Source organism: Protopterus annectens, chromosome 3.part0, assembly GCF_019279795.1.
Source record: "Protopterus annectens isolate FY-2018-M chromosome 3.part0, PAN1.0, whole genome shotgun sequence".
Lineage (NCBI taxonomy): Eukaryota > Metazoa > Chordata > Ceratodontiformes > Protopteridae > Protopterus > Protopterus annectens.
In genome coordinates this window covers 1,584,410,568-1,584,433,001 of record NC_056731.1, presented here as the reverse complement: position 1 = coordinate 1,584,433,001, position 22,434 = coordinate 1,584,410,568, and the positions used below count along the sequence as shown (strand labels likewise).

At 41.7% G+C, this 22,434-nt stretch overlaps 1 protein-coding gene across 2 annotated transcripts in view; it reads left to right on the top strand.

Annotated features, from left to right (window-relative positions):
• Positions 1–22,434, top strand: part of MTERF3 (mitochondrial transcription termination factor 3) — a 459,706-nt gene that overhangs the window by 221,192 nt on the left and 216,080 nt on the right. For both annotated transcript variants that reach the window (XM_044065624.1, XM_044065623.1), the window contains one exon: positions 14,603–14,750. In XM_044065624.1, coding sequence (XP_043921559.1) covers positions 14,603–14,750 — 148 coding nt within the window. The remainder of the gene's footprint in view (positions 1–14,602; positions 14,751–22,434) is intronic.

Genomic DNA, 22,434 nt, shown 5'->3' with positions numbered 1-22,434 from the left:
CATCAAAAAACTGAACTAATACTAATTCCATGTTACCCTCACTTAGAAGTGGGTTTTTTCCCTTCACAGTATTAGAAGCACAAAATGTTTGGAGAAGTTAAAGAAAGAAGCATGTATGCTTTGGAGACTCTGGTCTGTTCTATGTTTATTTGCGAGGTCTTTACTTTTATTTCAGTTTTTCTTGGTGTACTTCACCATTATTGTCATTTTGTGTCATTGGGGACATATTTCCCATACTCCTGAATTTTTAAATTTTTTTTGGTCTTTTTTTGTGTGCTCCAAAGCTGGGATTTTCTTCGTGTTTCACTGTTACAGTCATCACACTTGGTTATTTGCCTGCAGGTAGCACTCAGTCGGCCCAAATACTAGAGTCTTAGGATTTCTGTTGCCTCTTCATGACGTCAGGTCGCCAGGGGTATAAAATAGGCAGCCGATGCCATTACATCATTCTTTCTTGCCGAGAAGGAGCCTGAAGCAGAAGCAGTTCGTAAGTGCCAGTCGGCCGCTACCTGAAATTTTCGTTTTCGAGTTTCAAACCTGAAGTCTTCTAAAGCCAAGTACCTTGTTGGGGATCCTTTTTTCTTGCTCTAACTGATGTCAGAAAAAGTTAACAATTGTCTTGCCTGTGGAAAGCAAATGCCTCACAGATTTTCATTTGTACTGCGTCACCTGTTTAGGCCCAGACCACGACGTCCCTCGCTGTCGGTTTTGTGCCTTGTTTAATGCCCGAACCATTCGTTGTCAGGCTATCTTTGTAGCTAAATTCTTTCACTCTCATTCTCTGTATTCCGAAATGGCTTTGATAAGCCATCCGACTACCGATCTTAGGAAAAAATGTAAAGATAAAGACAGAGATAAACCGCATAGGTCCAAAATTGCCGATGACTCTTCCGTTAAGTTAGTCACCAGTTAGCCGGTACTCAGTGAGGCAACTTTGCAGCCCCTGATGCCTGCTTCTACAGATTCATAGGCCTCTGAGACCCATTCGGAGTCTGGTATGCCGCAAGATGCTTCTTGACTATGGAACCTGCAGATGTCTCTACCTTGGATGGGTCCGGAGCCGCTGTGCAGGCACCGGCTTCTGAGGGTGTATTCCGACCTACTGATGTTCGAAGTAAACCACAACTTTGTGTTTAACTAAAAGTAACGAGGTTCTCAGGCCCCAGAGTGCGCACCATGCCTAGAAAACAGATTAACAAAGTGCATGCTCAAGCTTCCATGCCACAGAAGCAAATGTTTAGAATGGCTGAAGACCTTATTACCCTAATTAGGGGAAGCCAGCCTTTCCCTGCTAAGAGACGAAAAATTGAGTTTCATTCTGATTCTACAGACCAGGAGTCTGATGACTCTGACCCTTCTGATTATCAGGACATGCCCTTATCAGCCTATGAGAATTCAGATGCAGAGGAATCCATTCCCTCTGCCTCCCCTCCGGAGGATTTTTCTTTTGGTGAAACTTTGCATACTTTGAGAGCATTTCCGTTGGGAATGCCAGGGCTACCCTCAGTCCAAAAAGAGACTCTGAGAATCTTTAGAGTTGCCCCAGCACAGGCCTCTAGCTGTACCCCCTGTCCTGGATGTTGTAGATGATGTCTTCATGGAATCCAGTCTTACTCCAGACACTTTACCCCCGGCCCCTAGAAAACCTGACTGGTACTACAGAGTACCTGATTCTCACACATTTCTCTTTAAGAATCCTACTGCGGATCCAAAGACCATTTCCCAGGGACCTAAAGGGATTAAGGCTACTACAGCCAAAAACCCTACCCCTTCAGATAGGGATTCCAGGGCTTTTAACAGATGGAGTAAGAAGGTATATACCTCTGCAACACTTGCCATCAGGGCATTGAATTGCCAGTTTCACATGTTGAAATACCAGCAATATATTATGGAACTAATTAAACAAAAAATGGTGTTACTCCCAGATTGTGCAGAAAAAAGATTTACAAGAGTTAATGCATTCTTCAAACCAAGTTAGCAAGCATACTTTGCAGTGTGGCTTTGATGCCTTAGAAGCATCTTGCAGGGCTGCAGTCACTCTGTCTGTACTGAGAAGGCATGCTTGGCTGAAGGAACAAACATTGCCAGATCATGTCAAATCAGGATTACTAGATGCTCTTTTAAATAAGGACGGTTTGTTTTACACCAAAGCAGAAGAGGTTCTTAAAAAGATGGAAGGAAAAAGCTAAATCTATGCAAACTGTTAAATAATTCTTACAAGTGCAGCCACCTAGATTCTGTAGGCATTGACCTTCTAAAAATTGGTCCTTTCCAGCCCCTTCCAGGCCTTCAGTCCAAACCCAGGAGAAACAGGCCACCCATACTACAGTCTCAGGGTATGCAGAGATCTAAACAACGGAGTGCTCCTACCTCAAAAACAGGGAGTGTTAAGCCTCCCCCTTATGGAAAGAGTTCACAGCCAGCCCTGCCCAATTACTTGTGCCCCTAGGAGGAAAGCTGGCCCTTCATGCAAAAAAGCTGGATGTACATTACTCGGGACCAATGGGTGCTAAACATTGTATCCCAGGGGTACAGATTCTACTTCCATTCACTGCCAACCCCAAGCAGGTTTCCAGACCTTCCTCCAAACCAGTGGGCAGAGGCTCAAAAGAAAGTACTTTCCCTGCTCAATATTAGAGCTATTCAACCTGTTCCAGTAGAACGAAGGGGGCAGGGTTTCTACTCCAGACTTTTCGTGGTGCCCAGAAGAGGGCTCTTGGCGCCCAATCCTGGATCTATCAATTCTCAACACCTTTCTGGTGGTCCCAAAATTCAGAATGCTTAACCCTACAGTAGCTTCTCCCTATGCTTAGCCAAAGATGGCTGGTTAGTCACCCTAGACTTAAAGGAAGCTTGTCTGCACATCCCCATAAGGGAGTCTTGCAGGAAATATCTACACTTCAGGGCAGGCTGTATGCACTATCGGTTCTCTGCACTTCCCTTTGACTTATCTACTGCGCCCAGAGTATTCACAAAGTGCCTGGCTCCAGCCATTGTGTACTGCAGGCAGAGAAATATCCAAATTTTTCCATATTTGGACGATTGCCCATTTCAGGCGGACAGTCAAATTGCTATTTCAGCACCTGGCATTCGTAAAACATCTCCTCACTTCATTGGGGTACACCATCAATGAAAAGAAATCACAACTGGTGCCCAGTCAAAAAAACTGTATTCCTGGGAGCAAGCTTGAACACAACTTCCCAGATGGCATTTCTCACTCTGGAAAATCAGGTCTGTTTGACCAACTACTTCAAACAAATGGCCACCAAAACCCAGCTATCTGCAAGGATAATACTGCAAGCCCTAGGGTTCATGGCCTTGTGTATTCTGCTAATTCCATATGCAAGACTGCATATGAGGAAACTTCAGTGGTACTTAAAACTTCAATGGTAGTTAAAAGTCTTTGGTGCCAACATTCTCAGGACCTGGAAACAGTCATTCCAATCATTCCTTGTCTAAGGGCCGAGTTCCTTTGGTGGACAGAAGCATGCAACCACAACAAGGGACTGCCTTTCACTCAACCCCTCGCCACCCAAACCCTGACAACAGACTCATCAAACTATGCATGGGGGGCTCACATGGCAGGCAAATGCATTCAGGGCAAGTGGAGCCCAGGCCGAATTCTCCTGCACATAATTCAAAAAGAGATGCTAGCTGTACAGAATACTCTTGACAGCCTTCAAATACCTAATCTTTCAAGGACAGCTGCTGATAAAAACAGACAACACCACAGTTATGCGTTACATAAACAAGCAGGGGGAACCCATTCTTTACCCACTCTGCAGGTTAGCCATGGCCCTGTGGAACACGGTCTTAAGCAACCGAGTGCATCTACAAGCTCAATTCTTGCCAGGCAAACAAAATTCAGTGGCAGAAGACTTGAGCAGAAATCTCCTAGACCCACACGAGTGGAAATTGGAGCCCAACACCTTCAACCCTTCTAATTCAGAGGTGGGGGACACTGGAGGTGGACCTCTCTTCCTCCCCCAGAAAACACCAGTTGAGCAAATTTTGCACCAGGAACCCTCACAGCACGGCCTGGAAGGTGGATGCCCTGTCCTTCCATTGGGAAAACTTCTCAATGTATGCCTTCCCCTCTGCCTCTCTCAAAAGTACTACTCAAGATCAAACGGGACAGGCCAAGTTCAATTCTTATTGCCCCAGACTGGCCACGCCAGCACTGGTAGCCACTGTTATGCAATCTGACAACAGTGCCACCCTGGCATCATCAGACCCCTACCCTGCTGTCTCCGCAAGAGGGATAGATTTTGCATCCACAGTTACAAACCCTAAACTTTGCAGCCTGGCTTATCCTCTGAATACACCACCAGCAACCCACGGTAAACAGGTGCTGGACGTCATTCTTGAAGCCAGAAGGCCTAGTACTAGGAAATCCTATGCTGAAAAGTGGAAAAAGATATTGTTCTTGGAATCCGTCTCAAGGAAAGGACACAGCAGTGCCCTCCTTACCTCAAATCCTGGATTACCTAGCAGAGCTATTCCACAGAGGCCTATCCTTCTCCAGTATGATTCATGCCTCTGCCATCTCTGCTCATTATAATACTGAGCCACCTCCGTTTTCTCACCCTCTCATCAAACAATTCCTGAGAGGGGCTAACAACTTAAGGCCCCCTAGGAGAGCACCCCCTCCCTGTCTGAGACCTTAACTTTGTACTGGAAAAGCTCATGTTTCCCCCTTTTGAACCTGCTGCTTCAGCCGAGTTAAAGTTCCTCTCTTGGAAAACAGCTTTGCTTTTAGCCATAACTACAGCAAGAAGAGTGCCTGAGTTACAGGTACTATTGGATGTGGAACCCTTCATTATATTCCATGCTGATAGGGTTTCCCTCAGGACTAACCCATCCTTTATGCCCAAGGTGGTGCCCAGTGTGGCTCTAAACCAATCCATCCATTTGCCAACCTTCTTCCCTAATCCTCAGAATTAAGGGGAAAGAATCCTGCACTCATTGGACGTGCACAGACAGCTAAGTTTCTACCCTGACAGGACTAAACCTTTCAGAAAATCTGACTAGCTGCTAGTCAACTTTGCTTCAGAGGCAGAGGGTGAGGTCATTTCAAAGCAAACCATTTCCAAATGGATAGCACACTGCATCCTTTTCTGCTACAAGCACCATGAAAAACCTAACCCACAGGGGATCAGACCACATTCCACTAGGGCTGCTTCTACCTCTGCAGCATTTCTCAGGGGAGTCCCTGCCAGGGACATTCTGGAAGCTGCAACCTGGAGTTCTGTACACACCTTCACTAAGCATTACCACTTGCCTATTTTTTTTCTAAATCCAGAGCTGGATTTGCTACAGCAGACTTGCAGGGCCTACAAGCCAGCCCTAACTCCTCTAGACTGCCTCCACCCTTCCTCAGCTTTGGGAATCAACCCAAGTGTGATGACTTCAACAGTGAAACACTAAGAACATAGTACAGTTGTGTAGACTTACCATAAATGTAGATGTTAGTGTATTCACTGTTGCAGTCCTGGTTTCCCTCCCTCCAGCCCCCTGGCTTTCTCCATCTTTTTTACCACTCCTCTTTATGGCCATTTTAATAGCAGTGGTATTTACTTTTTACTGGTGAGGTTCCCCACCATGTACTAGCTTCCTATTTGGGGGGGGGGGGCTCCTGACATTTGGGGCAAGAAAAACTGATGTAATGGCGTCTGCTGCCTGTTTTATACCCCTGACGACCTGACGTCATGGAAGAAGCGACAGCATCCGATGCAGAAATCCCAAGAATCTGGTATTCAGGCCGACTGAGGGCTACCTGCAGGCAGATAACCCAAGTGTGATGACTGCAACAGTGAATACACTCTTAATGTCTACATTTATGGTAAGTGTACACAAGTGTACTTTTTCCAGGGTGTTCCTGTGAGTTCTGTGCCACATCCATTGTGCACCAATTTCCACAGGCTGACAAAGTTCTGGAGAAGTGACCTTCCTTGCACAATGTTGTGGGTAAATAGCAGGAGTTTAATTTTAAAAAGTTGTAGGCGTCAAGCTGCCCAAGTCCTTCTGGAGCACAATCCTACTCCTCTGTTACAGTAAGTATGTAACTTATGTTTGCTGTCAGTGATTTTTAATGATTAGTGTGATGACATGTTGGCGAAGTTTGTGATAGTCATCATGACATATGGACAAGATGGTATGTATCGAACATGAAATGGTTTATTTCGAAGATGGTGCTCGAAAGAGAGATTTGAAGCAGCCCAGCATGTTAAGAGAAGAAATTGCAGATTGTCTGGACTGCATTGTGCAATGAAATGGAAGTCGGTAGGCATAGAGAAAGCCTGCTGTTTGCCATTAACTGTAAATTAACAAAATGTAGTATTACTGAAATTATACTGATTGTTTGTGACGTGGTATGAAAAGGAGGCAAGTACTATGACATTTGTGGCAACTGGGAAGTGATATACAGTGGAAGGGGTGACCTGCTTTCACAGGAAATGACTTCTCTGTGACCATACTACAGTAGAGGGTATGGTTCATTGCTGTGATTAAGAAACACAGAAGACAAGAAATTTAAATATAGGATTACTTTCTCTGCTCTTTTGGAAGAGTTTTTTTCCAAATGGAATGAAGTTATTGACTAGTGCAAAATCACTAATGGCTAAGTAGAAAGATTTACTGTAATTGCCAGATGTGTATGTAGGAAAAAGTGTACATTATACTTTCTAAATATGTAGAGTCCGAGTTCAATGGAAATGAAAGATTGATGGGAAAAACAACCTCTGTTCATGTACACTTTAATGGGCAGTGGGTTAAGAGGATAGGATCTGTCTACTTGACTGCAACTCTCCATTGCTGGTGGTTGTCTAGACAGTGTGAAATCTGTATTGAAAATGGATCATATCTCTCTTTGGTTACTTTAACCATCATTGGAGAAGTTCATCTTTAAATCCTGTGCAACAGTTAACTGTCTCAGTGTAATAACTAAGAAAAAAACATGAAAAAAAAAAAAAGCAATGCGCTGCCAAATGAAACCGGAATGCAGGAGAAGTGTTTTGACTTTGGAGCATGGGCTGGCCAGCAGTTTTGGTTCCGGCAAGGTACTGTTAACTCCAATAGCAATTCCAATAATAACACTGGCATAGAGAAAGATTTTAACATTCTTCGTGACAGACTTTACTCTTTTAAAGCAAACCAATTAGAAATAGACTACCTAAAGGAATGTGTCAAAGTGGGAAGAATACCGAAGGGATTAAGGTGTTTTAAATTTCCCAATAATGTGCAAAAAGACACTAACTATTACAAAAAATTATGTGATGTATTTAATCGTGCTGGTATAGAAATGCTAGAGGTTATGGTAGCAGAATATGAAACAAGAGCAGACACCTTACTGAATGATTTGAATGTTTTAAATAACAGTTTGATTAATGATGAAAAATTTGTATCTGTCAAACGGAGTTATGACAACATTTTCAAGGAGGTTGACCAGCACTGTTTGAGAATTTTGAATCGTAAGATTCATAAGTTAGAGAGGGATTTAAAGGAATACAATGAAGGGGTGGCCTACCCACTACCAATTAAAGCTAAACAGTTTAATTACAACAATAGTAGTGTGCAGGGTAATTTCAACAGAAGTCATAGGACAGAAATGGCTTATGAGACACCAAGACACAACCAAAGGTTTGTGGAGAAAGATAGTCACCTCCCATCAGGATTTTCTGTTTCCCCCAAACAGAGAGGGGGGAAGGGGGAACAGATTTCTTCAGGGGTGGGGGAACAAGTAGACAATGACATGCAAGCTACTTTGAATACTTCAGTAACGAACAACACTGTAACTAGTATAGATGCTTTAAGTAAGGTTACAGTGGTAACAGAAAATAATTTTTCGATCTATAATTATACCAATATTAACTTGGGAGCAGAACACTTTGATTTATTTACAAAGGGATTGCACTTTGTGCCAGCATTCTCTAACAGAATGGAGCAGGAATTAATAAACCTAAAAATGTTTAGTAGGCAATTCAATTTAATGCTTTATTTTAAAGGAGAACTTCCTATAAGCATAGAACTTTCTCGAAAGAGTACATTTAATCCGCCTATGGATCCAATAGTAAAAATATTTGAAGAAATGATGGAAAAGGATATCAGGATGATTAACAGTAAAAAGCAGAAGAATAATCCCCAAAATATCTGTAGGAAGGAGATGAATTTGATCAAAGACCTCAGAACTAGCAACTGTAGGGCGATAAACTGATAAGGGGGGGGGGGGTTTAGTTCTGATGTACAACACTGATTATGCCCAGTACATCGAACGGATGCTGCAGGATCCGGAGCAATATGAACAAGTGTCCAGTAATGAGTTACACATGGCATATTCTAGAATTAGTTTTATTTTGTATAACCATCTTCTGCAAGGGGTTTTTAACGAAAAACTGTACAATTTTTTAACTGTTGCCAAGCCAAGAATTCCTGTAATATTTGGCATCCCGAAAACACACAAAGGTCTGGATCCCTTAAATTTTAGACCTATAGTATCTGGACAGGGGAGTATAACAGAACCTATTGGGAAATTTATAGATTATACTTTTAAGCAGTTTGTAGCTTCTTTAAAGTATATTTGCAGGGATTCCTGGGATTTTCTTAGGGGTTTGCAATCCCTACAATATCATCCAGATTTATTGTTGGTAACTATAGACATTGTTCAATTGTTTCCTAGTATACCACATTCTACAGGATTGAAATGGTTCAGTGATGTTTTGGTTAATGAAGCGAAACTTACTCCTAACACCACCAACTTGTTGGTGGAGTTTATGGAATTAAGTCTTGGAAAATAACTTTGTATGCTTTAATGGTCAATTTTACAGGCAGAAGTCAGGTGTTGCAATGGGGGCAGCCTGTGCCACTGTTTATGCGAACATAGTGTTGCATAAATGGGAATATACATATATTTTTGGCACAGAATGGTCACGGCACATTAGGCATTATGTTAGATTTCATGACGACATTTACCTTGTATGGAGTGGCACTAGGGCAAATGTCGAAGAATTTATTGACTACATTAACGCTACCACTTCCTTTTTAACCTTTACACATTCACGGAGTCTGGATAGTTTGGATTATTTGGATGTGCATTTGATTAAGGACAACGTCAACAATAGGTTTAATTCTAGGGTGTTTAGGAAGCCCACTTATTCAAATGCATTTTTACACTTTTAAAGTAACCATCCTGATTACCAGAAAAGAGGAATAGTCAAGGGACAATTTATCCGTGCCTCTAGAATGTGCAATACAACACAAATGTTTATGGAAGAAATTAATTTCTTGAAAGAACGATTCCTTGAAAGAGGGTATCCAAACTCTTTGAGGAATTAGCAACAGAAATTATTATCAGTAGGAGGACAAAATACCCACCCCTGCTGGGTACTACAGGTATGTCAAGTTGCCAAGTAGGCAGCAGGCTGCAAGATTTGGAACAAAAGGGATACATCCATACCTTTGGCATTGACCATGATGTTGTAGAAAGCAGTGTAAGGAAATATTGGCCAATTTTGAGGTTGGATGATAGGTTGGGCAATATGATTCCAGAGTTTCCTAGATTCATTAGGCGTAGGGGTACTAATATAAAAGAAATGTTAGAAATGAATCGGACTAAACCAATGGTATGTAGTGGGAACAAAAAAGAAGGCACATAAGTGCGGAATGTGCAAACAATGCCCAGCCATATTTAATGGACATAAATTATATTTACCATCAAGAAAATTTCTATGCCAACCGAGGGGCTATTATAATTGCACTGCTAAATTTATTGTCTATTTGGGTTTATGTACAAAATGCAAGTGTTTCTATATAGGAAAGACTGAGAGAACTCTAAGAAGACTCATTTATGAACATCACTACGATATAATTAGAAAAAAGGAAACTAATGCTTTTTATAGACATTCCCTTTTTTGTCCCAATATGGAGATTAAATTTATCATTTTAGAACAGGTAAAAATGGATGATAGGGGTGGTGATTGGGGGGTCCCTTTTGGAATATAAAGAATTAATATGGCAGTTGAGACTGGATGCGGGAAGGCGGCCAGGACTAAATGACGCTTGTAGTATCAGCAGCGTCTTGAAGCTAAGGAAGGCAAAATTATTCATCTGGATTCTCAGTGTTTGTAGGATCAATTCGCAAAAATTTTTTTTTCATATATATATTTTTATATATTTTTTATGAAGCATTTTTATGGTGCATTAAATTAAAAAATTATTAATAGATCTTGTAAATGAAATTTTAGCTATAAATTCATTAGACAATACATTATAGTACCTATTCCCTCTATTATTGTTTCATGGGAGGGTAGAATATCAAATGTATAAACGAGTGTATAAAATTGATATTTAAACATTGTTTTTAATTTTGTATATTTTATGGTAACCAATGCACATACCAACAATTGATTATTGCAGCGCCTCATACAGATATATATTTTTTAACACTGTAATAGGTTGTACTTAGTAAAGGCTGGTTAAAAGTATGTTTGGTGTGGAAAGGGAAATGAAGAGTTAAACAGACACTTCTTCCCAATTAATTGAATAATTGATTGTATTTCAAGTGTATATATAAAGAGTGGCAAGTCTGAAGTGATTTTATCTTGAAAAAGCTCAGCATCAGGCTGAGCGAAAGCGCTTGATGAGATTGTTGTTGTGATCGTTTCAATAAAACAAGAAATTTTATTCGACTAGAAGCCTTTTATTTTCTGCTTCGGCGGAAGAAGGAATACCAGCATTTTTATTTGCCTTTTTCATTTTTGGATTTCCAGTGCTACCTTCCAGGTCATGGACCAATTTGCTTTAAAAGAAAAAAACATGTCAACTTGCATATAGAGACATATTTTGATGATCACTCAGTTTACCAAGCAGGAACAATGACAAGTGTTCAGAATATTAAAGACTAAGCAAGTTCCAGCAGCATAAAATGAGTAGCCCAGGTACCCCAAGTTTGATTAGCAGCTCAAGCACTTCACAGAGCTGACAGGGAGGATGGACATGCTCAGTGTGAGGAGGGATGGGCGGGGCCAAACTGTTTACTGACTACCGCATATCTTTGAGAGAGTCAGTAATGTAGGTGTGTGGCCAGAGGCTGGACAGTTCAGTCACCAAGCCACTGCAGGTAGTAGCCTTCAGTGTGAACACATGGAAGTGTGCGCCACACAGGCAAAGCATTGTGGGCTTTCATGGTAGTGCTGATCACTTGTCCTTCTGCATAGGATTGGGATTAGGGCCACCATAAATACGGTCATAGCCAGGATGACAGCACAGGGCATAAGCAATAGCTGCCTGATTTGTTACCCATTCCAGATGGCTGTAACCTCCATTCCACTAGGGACGTGTCCACCATAAGAATATATGAATTGAAGTCTAGTGGGGGAAGCTTGTTGGTTGGTAGGTATGGTGGGGGTGGGGGGCAAAAGAATCTAAAAAGGAAAAAATATTTAAGGTTAATAATTTAAAGGCCCTTTAGTTATTTGTGTAACATGTTAATTAAATTTACTAAGATTAAATGACAGGATAAGTTAGTTTTGTGTATATTTCTTGTAATATAAAAATCGAGGTATTTTAGGCACATCTGAGTTTGAAAGTAGACATTTGTATATGTTTTAAATGTAGTAGTAAAGAACTCTATGCAACCTGTTATCAGAAGTGCAACTATTACATTTGCATAAAAAGCTGTTGAAATATCTTGTTTAGAACTGTCATATGCTTATTCAGATCTTGCTGGGTTTAATATTTTTCATTTCTGTTTGCATAACTTTTGACATTTTAACTGTGTAATATTTAATTGAAACTGTATGTTCAGATTTAAATAGACAATCAACCACTTGCATGTTTGGTCTGAAAAAATAAGGAATAGTTTTGGGGGTGTTTGTGTGACAGCAGTTTTAAAGCTGTCCTACTGCTCTTACAAACATAATTAAAGCAGTAAAATTCAAAGTTAAAAGGATTATTTATTTTAAATGGTACCCTAACTCTCTGTATATTTAATGCAATACAGAAACAATATATGCTTGAATAAATAAGAAAGGCAGTATGGTTAAAGAAGTAAGCATCTATTCTTAGATGTACTTGCAGGGTTGTTGAATAATCCCTTGTTTTGAAAGTGTTGTGTAATTTCAAATGTAAATGCACAATGTGTTATTTCATGTTATGTGATTTTTAGGTATTTGTTCTTGTTCAGAGGTTGATGTATTCTTGAGCATGTGCTCATGAGTATTTTAGTAAGTCTGATTACAGTATATTTGGTTATTCATGCTATTTAGTTTGAGAAATTTTAAATAGGATGACCTGGTTATGTTTTATTATTTTGGCATGTTAAGATCTTAAAATAAAGTAAAAGGATTAAATAGTTGGGTGCTGCAGTAGCGTTGTCGCCTCACAGTTGGACGTTGCCCATTCAATTCTCAGAGCGTCTTCTGTGTGGCGACATGCGTGAATGGGCGTTCCTTTGTTGAAGGGTTGTGCGTTAGGCCCGGCAAGCCAGCACGTAAAAATCTACTGCCAATCATTAGTGGACTGGAGTTCCGCTGTGGCGACCCCTAACTGGGAAAAGCCGAAAGACACAAACAAAAATAGTTCTGTCAACTTTCAGGATTATTTAAATGCAAAATAGATGTTTTTTCTTGACCTTTGAGTGAAATGCAAGTCTTTGCTGAGTTACAAATGAAGATTATTGGGTTCACCATGTAGGTTTGCTGATCATTTTTGAGTGGCCTGTTAGTGCTCCTGTTTGGAAGGAGGGAGACATCGAGCATTAATGTGACAAACAAGATTTTTGTTATACATTTCTGTAGCAAGCTAAGTGTTGTGTAGGCAATAGATAAGGTTGCTTGATGTTAAGTACAGAAATTGTTGCAGTTAGTCTTCTAGAAAATAGAAAACTGAGTCCTTTTGTTGGCATATGCTATGTCACCTGTTGGTTAGGCACATGAGTAGATAGCAAAAAATGTTCTCTTTGGGTTAGTACTGCTATGAAAAAGCTTGACATTATGAGCAAATGTTATTTGAAAAGAGTGAGGGTGATATGTTCATCTGAGGTGATTAAGTATGTATGGAGAGTATTATGTCTTGTTGAGGTATCTCCTCAGATTGGGGGGGGGGGTTCTGGGATTGTCTGCAACGTGGTAAGTACTAGGCCAAGTTCTCAGCTTATTAATTCTTGATGAAGTTTAGTAAGTATGAGCCACTATATTGTGATAGCAAGAGAAAGAATTGAAATGATTCGATAGTTTGAAATAGATAATGTGATATCTTATAGGAAACATTAGCAGGACATATAAGTGTGGATCTTCAGCTTTTTGTTGTCTTATGGCAATAGCCCAGGCACTGAATTATAAGCAGAGGATTTACAGGATGGGTTGGAAGGAAGCACAATCCATATGGTCAAAAATAAAGATTTTGTAGTGAATGAATCCATTTAGATCTCGGGTTTTTTTTTTTTTTTTCTTTTGTGGCACTTAGATTTTGAGAGAAGTTATAATGGAAAAAGAGTATTCTTGGAAAGTTGTTACAGATAGGTTGTTGTAGTTATAAGGTGCTAAGTGCATAGAACTTAACATAGGGTACTGCAGCTGTGAGAATGATGAACACAGTACAGTTGTGTAAGAAGTTACTATAAAAGTAGACATTCAGATTCCACACTGATGTAGTAGCCACTCTGTTTTCTTTTATGTACATATTTTATTTTTTCGGGGGAGGAGTATAAAATACGTTTGTGTTTATATCTGATTAAAGGTTCAATATTAAGTTGCTTCCAATTTTTCTTCTGTGGTTAAGAAAGCCCTGAATTCACTTACTTCTGGCTGCTGTTTATCCTACCTGGGAAGTTAAGGGAGGGAGCCAGAGCTTTTGAAGGAAGTCTGTTGCTTGCTAGCCAGAAAACATCAGAAAAAGCAGCAGTGTGAAATTCTAACAGCTACTGTTATGGTAAGTACTAACACAAGTGTACTTCGGTGGGGAGGGGTAGAATTTGGGTGCTGTGTTCTTTGTGTGTTTATTACTGTTGTAATAATCATATAAAAGAACATCCCCAAAGCTTTTCCCGCAAAGGAGGAGGAGCTGGCTAAGATACTGAGGAAGATTCGCCCCTTAAGATCTACAAATGCAAATCCACCCCTGGCCTTGGATACTACAGCCAACCTATTATGATAATATTCTTAATTTGACTCTTTTTGATGTTTGTTATTGCAGATTACTTCTCTTTGCTGTTTTCAGATAATATTAATGAACCACTTCAAAACAAGATTTTTCACTTATGTTAGATGTTTGCTACAGGTAGTCACCCTTTTATGCCATCAAATGATTGGCATCCATTATCATTATTGGTTGTCCATGTTCTTGGAAACTGCTATGCAACAAATGTTGCCTTACAGTGACCGTCTGTTGTAGTGTTACCAGTTGCAGAAGTAGTTCCTTCCTGTCATACTGTGCAGTTTCCCAATAAGTGGCATAATTATATTTTTCATGTGCACACACAGTATCTTGCTGATTTATTCTCTGTGTTTTCAGGCATCTTGTGTAACATCTGAACAGTAGTTGTACATGCTTGAGCTTAAGATGCTAATATAAGGTGAACTATGCTCATTTTTTGTTTTGGATTGACTAGAGTATCCTATTTAAAGTCTAAAAAGTTCAGCAAGGAATCCATAGCAAGAATGGTCTCTGGTGCTCCGTATTTGCTAAACTTCAGTGTGGAGAGACTGGATAACAGATTGGGGTTCTTCCAAAAGGAGCTTGCTCTCAATCCTCAGAAGGTAAGGGCCCTGCATATTTTGAAGCATTTTAAGGGTTTGAGTATAACTTTGAATGTTTGTATAGTGCTGGATTATTAAATATTATTTGTAAAGGAAGCAAAATCTTGATGCTGATTTTGTAATGCTGTTTATATAGAAAACAGTCTGAATTACTCTCTTGATTTTCTCCATGTCCTAGATTATTTTATTACAAAATGCTAAAAGAAGAATGTGAGAGCATCGATAGTGGTGCCTGCAAGTCCTTGTACTAATTTTCTCCTAGTTGTGTATTTTTTTTGTTTTATGACTTGTGTTTTCTTTTAATTTTTCCTCATTCATTGTTAAAGGTTCATAGGTAAGTATTAAGCTAGCTGTCCTTGCGGACCATTTTAAGCCTAGCCAATTTCCCTTAGTGAAAATCATATCCTGTACTTAGTCTGTGTGGCAAACACCTTTAACCATTACAACGACCCTCACCCTTCCTTCAGCTGGAGTTCTGAAGGAAGGTGTAATTTACCTTTACTGCTGCTGTTAGAGGATTCATAATATGGGGTATAATTGTTGAATGCCTTTAATAATTTTGTTTGCAAGCTTACAATGATGAAACCATCTGACATCCCCGTTGTAACATCTGGTAATGTAACTAAACCTCAGCACACCTACCTGTCAACTCCTTTTTGTTTATCTGTTATGTTGTAGTTCTTTCTGCCTTTCAGTGGCCAGTCCCAAATGGTTCTTTGAATCTAGTCTCTACATGTCCCAATCATTTGGTTGGAGGAATTGCATACTTTTCCAAAGGATGTGTCCTGAATATATGTCGAAGAAGATCCTGATTGTAAAACTGGCCAATTGATATTTATGAGAAATACTGTGTTTTACAATAGTTGCCTCTTTGTGAGTTTGATCTTGTACTTTCCTCTGTAGTGACATTTTATAATCTCTGCCAAATACTTCTTGTACAACAACTTTTTGCAATATACATTGTTGACCTTGATACTCTCGTGATCTCAGGCAGTTTCCTTGGTCTTTTTCGACTTGCCAGTTGGTGACTGGCAGCACTTGCTTTCCACATTTCCCTGTGAGTAGGATTCCCCTCAGTATGAAACTTCCCTTCTGGTGACTCATTGGTAGGGTGTGCCCATAAGAGAAAAGGAAGCAAGAGATGTGTGCTTTGTCAGTTAGTAGTCATTATGTTGTAGGGACTGGGCATTCTGCTGTGTAACTAAAGCCATATCCCCAAACAGGACCCATGCAGTGTACAAGACCAGCGTATGTCTAAACACAGGTGTGTGCTGAGTCGGCCTTTTTTGATGCAGTGATCACCCTCATATTGAGTGTCATTTCAGCAACTTCACCACTACATATTTTTTTTACAAAATACATCCGACTGTCTTCTGCTAACTCTTTCCACTGTGGCCAGTTATGTGGCATCCGGGCTGTTCTTCAGACCTAGTTTGCCAGTGGCATACAGTAACAGTTTGCCCTTATGCCAGCAGGGCTGCTTATTCTGATATTATTAGTGTAATTTTGCTGTACCAGTACTAGGTAAGATGGTCATGCGAACTTTGTGAGTGACTTGGTCTGTGTCTGTTGTATAGCTCATTGTCAGTAGTGCCCTTGCTATTAAGTGTGCAAAAATGCAATTGCAAAGGAATAGAGCTCATAATGAGATGCCTGTGTGAAGAGCATCAACTCGGACCATCTTGATATTTGAGTGCTGTCTGTGTGACGCATCTTCAGAATCCATTTTTATGAGACCTCAAAGGTAGTACTGCCATAGTTTCTTAGTCTGGGTACTCTACGCACTGAGTAGGTGTAGAAGCATATATAGTAAGCCAGTTAAATGCTTCAGGCAGTACCTGCTTTTATATTAACCTGTGCTATTCGGTACTGTGCAGCGCAACTGTAAAATGAGCCAAAGCTACAGTATAAAGTGTAACTGAGAATGCCAGCCTTGTGATGTAGAGGAGTATTGCCGTAACTAAAGCCCAGGCAACTCCAGTTCATTTATGGCTCTGGTGTTTGAGGCACTTGCAGGGAGTGGTCTGGGTGCTCATCTAGTGGGTGGGGCATTCATCAGAAACTCCTCTTGAAAGGACGCGCGGTCCACATGGGGGAGTAGCCTTTAGACATGCTGATGAAAGCAAGGGTGGTGGGATGGAGAAGTCAGAGTAGGTCATAATAAAACCTGCTCAGTAAGCAGAATCAGTTGTCTGCACCACCTTAGGATTCCTCTTAAGACTGACGCTGGCCCAGCTTACTCAGAGAAGTCCAGGAAGTGAAGGAGTAGATGGTAAATCCTAGTGATGGACGAGGGCACTGGGATGGCCGGAGAGACTGAAGCAGGATGGAGGGGAGGAAGAAAAGTTTAACAGAGTGAGTGCTGTGTTCACGTAATAGACTGCTAGAGAGTATTCATGGGCTGATTGTGTGCTCTTTCTCTACACAATATATCAGAGAGAAAGTGCTGACAGCATAAGAGATATTAAGGTGAAAATAAAGATCATGTAGTTTGGAGTTTAAGTAACCACTTTAATCCAGACATGAAGTTATGGTCAGCAGACCTGAAGAAAACTGAACAGTCTTTCTTGGACAATGAAGCTCTTAAAGATGGCAAAATTATTTGTCTTGATGGATGCTTCTACGCGTGGGGTATTTCTAAACGTGGTTCAGCCACTTAAACTGAAAAGATCAAAGCTACAACCAATTCACTGAATTGTTAAATGAACATTTTGGACCAATGTCAGTAATACTGAAATAAGTTGCTTTAGTCTTTTCACTCAGAAGACCAACATAACTGTGATGCACTGTGTAGCTGAACTGTGCAGTGAACCGCAAATTGAATTTAGATGTAGCCGTAAAATGAAGCTTGTTGGAGAAAATTGATGTATAAATTGAATTTAGCATTTCTAGGAGCATCTAAAATTCCATTGAGTATGGAAATTAGGTGAGATATGTAACCATTAAGTAGGAATGATTTACACATTTGCACTGTACATAATTTTGAAATTCGGAGATTTTTTTTTTTTTTTTTTAATTAAAATGACAAAGTGAAGTGCCATAACTGTGGGAAGATGGGACGCACAAAACAGAACATCATAGTGAAATACACTCCAAAGCAGAGTAGAAATACAATGTTTTTGTGAAAAGAATACAAACTATCCCCCGGATTTACAAAGCCCTGTAGAATGTGCAGGATTAGTCTAAGAACTAATTTCAGCAATATGGCCAACGTGCGATCCAGGAACGAGCTCACAGGATGTGCACGTGAGCTCTTAGACTAATCCTGTACGGACTGAGCTCCTGTATGCAAAGTAGCCTCATTTGCAGATGATAACCATGCAAATGAGTGTAATATGCGATCCAGAAACTGGCAGCTGTCCATGCAGGATGAGTGCAGTGTGCAGAAATGTACTTGGTTAGTAACCAAGTACATTTCTGCAGTCTACAAAATGGAACTATGACAGCTCCAAATAAAGGAAGCATGCCGATGTCCAAGTAGAAGGCCATTGACATTGCAAACTGTTAAAAAAAATAATAAATTTTAAATTCTTTTTCACCGATCGCGCCTGTTTTAAGCATGGGGCAGCAAACACGCAAATGGGATCGGGAGGGAAAATAATAAAATAAACTTAAAATAAGCATTCTAACTAAAATCAGTATTCTGCCATGCAAGTCAATGGCAGGCAGAAGACAAACTGGTCAGTGAGTAATGGTTGCTACGGGGGGAGGCTCAGTGTGGGACACGTAACTATGCATTAGCAGGCAATCCTATGCAAATGAGGGGAAGGATAGTGAATCCCAGATTTTTCCCAGGGTGTGAGGCAGGTCCCAAGAGTGTAAGACTATAAATAGCTGGGTGCAAGACTAGGATAACAGGTTACATCATGGGGGGGGGGGGTGTCAGGCATATACTGTAAGTGGATTGGAGACCTGTGGCTCGGGATTGCTCCTATCTTAGCACAGCTAAGCTAGGGGTGTGTCTAAACCTGCCTAGCACTCTATACAAAAGTATAAGCGGGTGTGCGCACCAGGTTTTGCAGGAAGAAAAAGGAAGTTAAACAAGGAAAAAGCAGCTCTGTGCACATTGGAGCACTCCGTCTGCGCGACGCACACACGGACCTAAACAGGGAGGCAGTGGGAAGGGAAAATAGTAGGAAGAGGTAATCAAGGAGAATTAGCTTAGCTGACAGGTGAAATGCATCAGAATCAGCCAATTACACAGGCAGCAGACTAGCCCAGCCCAGCACACCACTATAAACTATGCAAACACCTTTCCCCCTTGTTTTTCCCAAAAACTCTGCACCTCTGTGTAGTCTGTGTGTACAGACGGGAAAATTTTACAAAATGAAAGCAAGAGGAAAAACATGTTAGGGGCTGCTTTTGCCATCATAAACCAGCATGTGCAAGAGGCGGAGTGTGTTGAGGATGTGAATGCTGCTGAGCAACCCACAGTGAGGAGACTGAGAAGTGTGTACAGACCCAGGGTAACCTACCAAGGGCTACATGAGCTGGAGATAGTGGAGCGCTATAGGGTGGACAGGGACCTCCTACAGCAAATTTGTTGAGCTGTGCCAGCCACACACAACCAACAGAGGGGAACCCATCCCAGTGGATACAAAGGTATGTGTAGGCCTAAGAATGCTAGCTACAGGTACCTTCCAAAGGCCAACTGGGGATATGATGGGGATTTCACAGGCATCAGCATCCAGGGTACTCCACCAGTTCCTGGATGCCATGTCAGCACATATCGGTGAGCACGTATATTTCCCAATCACTCGTGAGGCTTTGGCCAGCAATATGCTTCTCTTCCACCAAATAGCAGAATACCCTGAGGTAGTGGGTGCAATAGACTGCACGCACATACGCATTAAAGCACCACCAGGTGAGCGGGGTAGGGTCTACATCAACCGCAAGGGCTTCCCCTCCAACTGCCAGGACGTGTGTGATGCCCAGGGCATAATAACAAATGTGTGTGCTGGCTGCCCTGGAAGCTACCACAATTCCCACATCTGGCATCTGACGCAGCTGTACCAGACATTTGCCAATGGGACCGTGTGGGATGCTCGATGCGCACTGGAGCCATGGCTAATGACATCCATCAAAAATGCACACACACCCGAACAAGAAATCCATAATGAGGCACACCCACAAACACGAATCATAACAGAGCTTGTGTTTGAGATGCTCAAGTCACGGTTCCAGTGCCTGGACACATCCAGTGGAGCCTTGCAGTACTCTTCAACTACATGTACCCAAATTGTCCTTGTATGTGCCATGCTACACAATATGATCCTGTGGAAACAGCTGCAGCAGGAACAGCATGGGGCAGGGCCACACAGCCTCCCACCAGTGCCAAGGCCTGCACAGGCACTGAGTGACTCGAAGGAGGAACAAACTGAGCCTGCCCTAGTAGGCAGAAGGAGGTGTGCCCATTATGCCTGGCCTTGCCAAAGAGGCAACACATAGCACATGCACTGACACCGTAGTGACCCAGGGAATGACACCTCTCTCCGACTCACACATACAGTAAAAGGGATGCCAAACATGACACTACCTATGCTCAACCATGTATAGGGAGTGTACTATGTGCATCTGACATGGCAGCCCTGCAGCATCACCCTCAATACTGGGACACCCACAAGGTAAGTGACTCACACATGCCAGTTGGGGGGGCACATACCCAACAACAGTCATAGCCAGCAGGATAGGTGTAGACAATCACAAACAAATGCTGTACTATGGCCACTGAATGAGCCCCATGTGTAATGCCTACACAGACGGACTATAGCAAGCCAACCAGTTGGATGTAATTTGTGAAGGCTAGGAAGTCAGAAACTAATATGTAGGTAGTGAAAGCCAAGATCTGTAATACACTGGTATGCCTCTAGCCAGCACGATAGGTAAGACTACAGACTGAAATGGTGTACCTGACACCTACAGTCTTAGCAATAGCAACTGTGTAAAAGTGTAAGGTTTGCCCCACCATCCTATATACACTTATAGTAACAGTCAGGTGTGCCCCCCCCCCCTGCTATGCAGAAATGTAGCAACAGTCAATGCCAAATGACCGATGTATACCCTGCAGACACAGCATGCTACCTGTCTGTGTACAACACAAAGGTCAGCACCTCAGTACAAACTACCTGGAGTTGATCCATGCATGCAATATAGATGGCCATACTGGGCATGCTAACACACTTAAACACATGAAGGCCATGTCAGCAAACAGTGGACCAGACATATCTGGCAGTTGCAGTTCTTAGTGCAGACACATCAGTATGCACCACTCCTGCCTTGCACACACAGTGGATAGGAATACAGACGTATATGTAAGGACATCACACTATAATAAGCCAAAGGTAGATGGACATAGATGTGTTGAAGAGGGTGACCGTGACAAGGAGCCATCTGGGCCCGTCCCACCCAGCACACAGCCAAAGGGCCCCAAATACATGAGGTGCAGGTGTCGCTCACTGCTGATACTAGCCACCAGTATCTGTCAGCATGACTGCGTGTTGCATGTGCCAGCTGTGCAACATGACTGTACAAGGAAGTAGTCGCCTAGTAGCTATATACAAGTACCTGTGGCATATGACTCCGTGTGTGCCCGCATGTGGCATGTCAACCCCTACATGAATGAGTTATGGCCCATGCACACACCGGTCTCCCCATAGCAGTATCATGACAAGCTTGTTGAGGTCATCTAATGTGAAATGCACCTTTGGGAGAGCTGTAGCTCGGTAATCCCCATGGCTCGTCCCATAACTGTGTACTGCTGTACTGATAAACTAGTTAGGTAGTAGTCCTCACCCCAGACTTGGCAACTGTGAGTGTGTGTTTGTGTGCGTGTCTCGGTCTCTGACTGTGTAGAGAGAATTGCTTTTTAGGCTACTCACACTCTGCACAGTTCATATACACAACTTTGGCTAGGCTGCTGATGTCCCTCACCTAGAAATACACCTTTGGGGAAATTATAGCCCAGTAATCTCCATAGCGCGTCCTGTAACTGCGCACTGCTGTAGTGTGATAAAGTAATTAGGTAGGTGTTCTAACCCCAGATTTGGTGTGTGTGTGTGTGTGTGTGTGTGTGTGTGTGTGTGTGAGACGAGCAATGCTTTTTAGGTCATACACACTCCTTAGAATTCATATACACCTAGAAATACACCTCTGGAAAAGTCATAGCCCAGTAATGTCAGTAGCGAGTCCTGTAACTGTGTACTGCTGTAGTGTGATTTAGAACTGTGGTAGGGTTCCATCACCACCCATAGCAGATCTGGATGTTTTGCATGTGTTTCAATGTCTGTGCATGGAGCAATGCATCATAGGCTACTCACTTGTAGTACAATTCAAATGCCATACTTTGTCAAGCCTGCTGATTTCATTCATTGTGAAATACAACTTTGGGGAGAAATTTCTCTGTGATCCCTGTGGTGCGACCTATAACTGCTCCATGCTGTAGTGTGATATAGGCCTTGGTCAGGGTTCTATACCCACACATGACAGTTGTGGATGTTTTGTGTGCATCTCACTGTTTGTGTAGGGAGCAATGCATTTTAGGCTAGTTACTCGCAGTACAGGTGAAATGCCCTACTTTCGTAATCCTGTTGATGTCAGTCACTGTGAAATACACCTTTGGGGAAGAACAACTCCAGTTATGTCCATGGGGCGTACTGTAACTGCGTAGTGCTGTAGTGTAATAAAT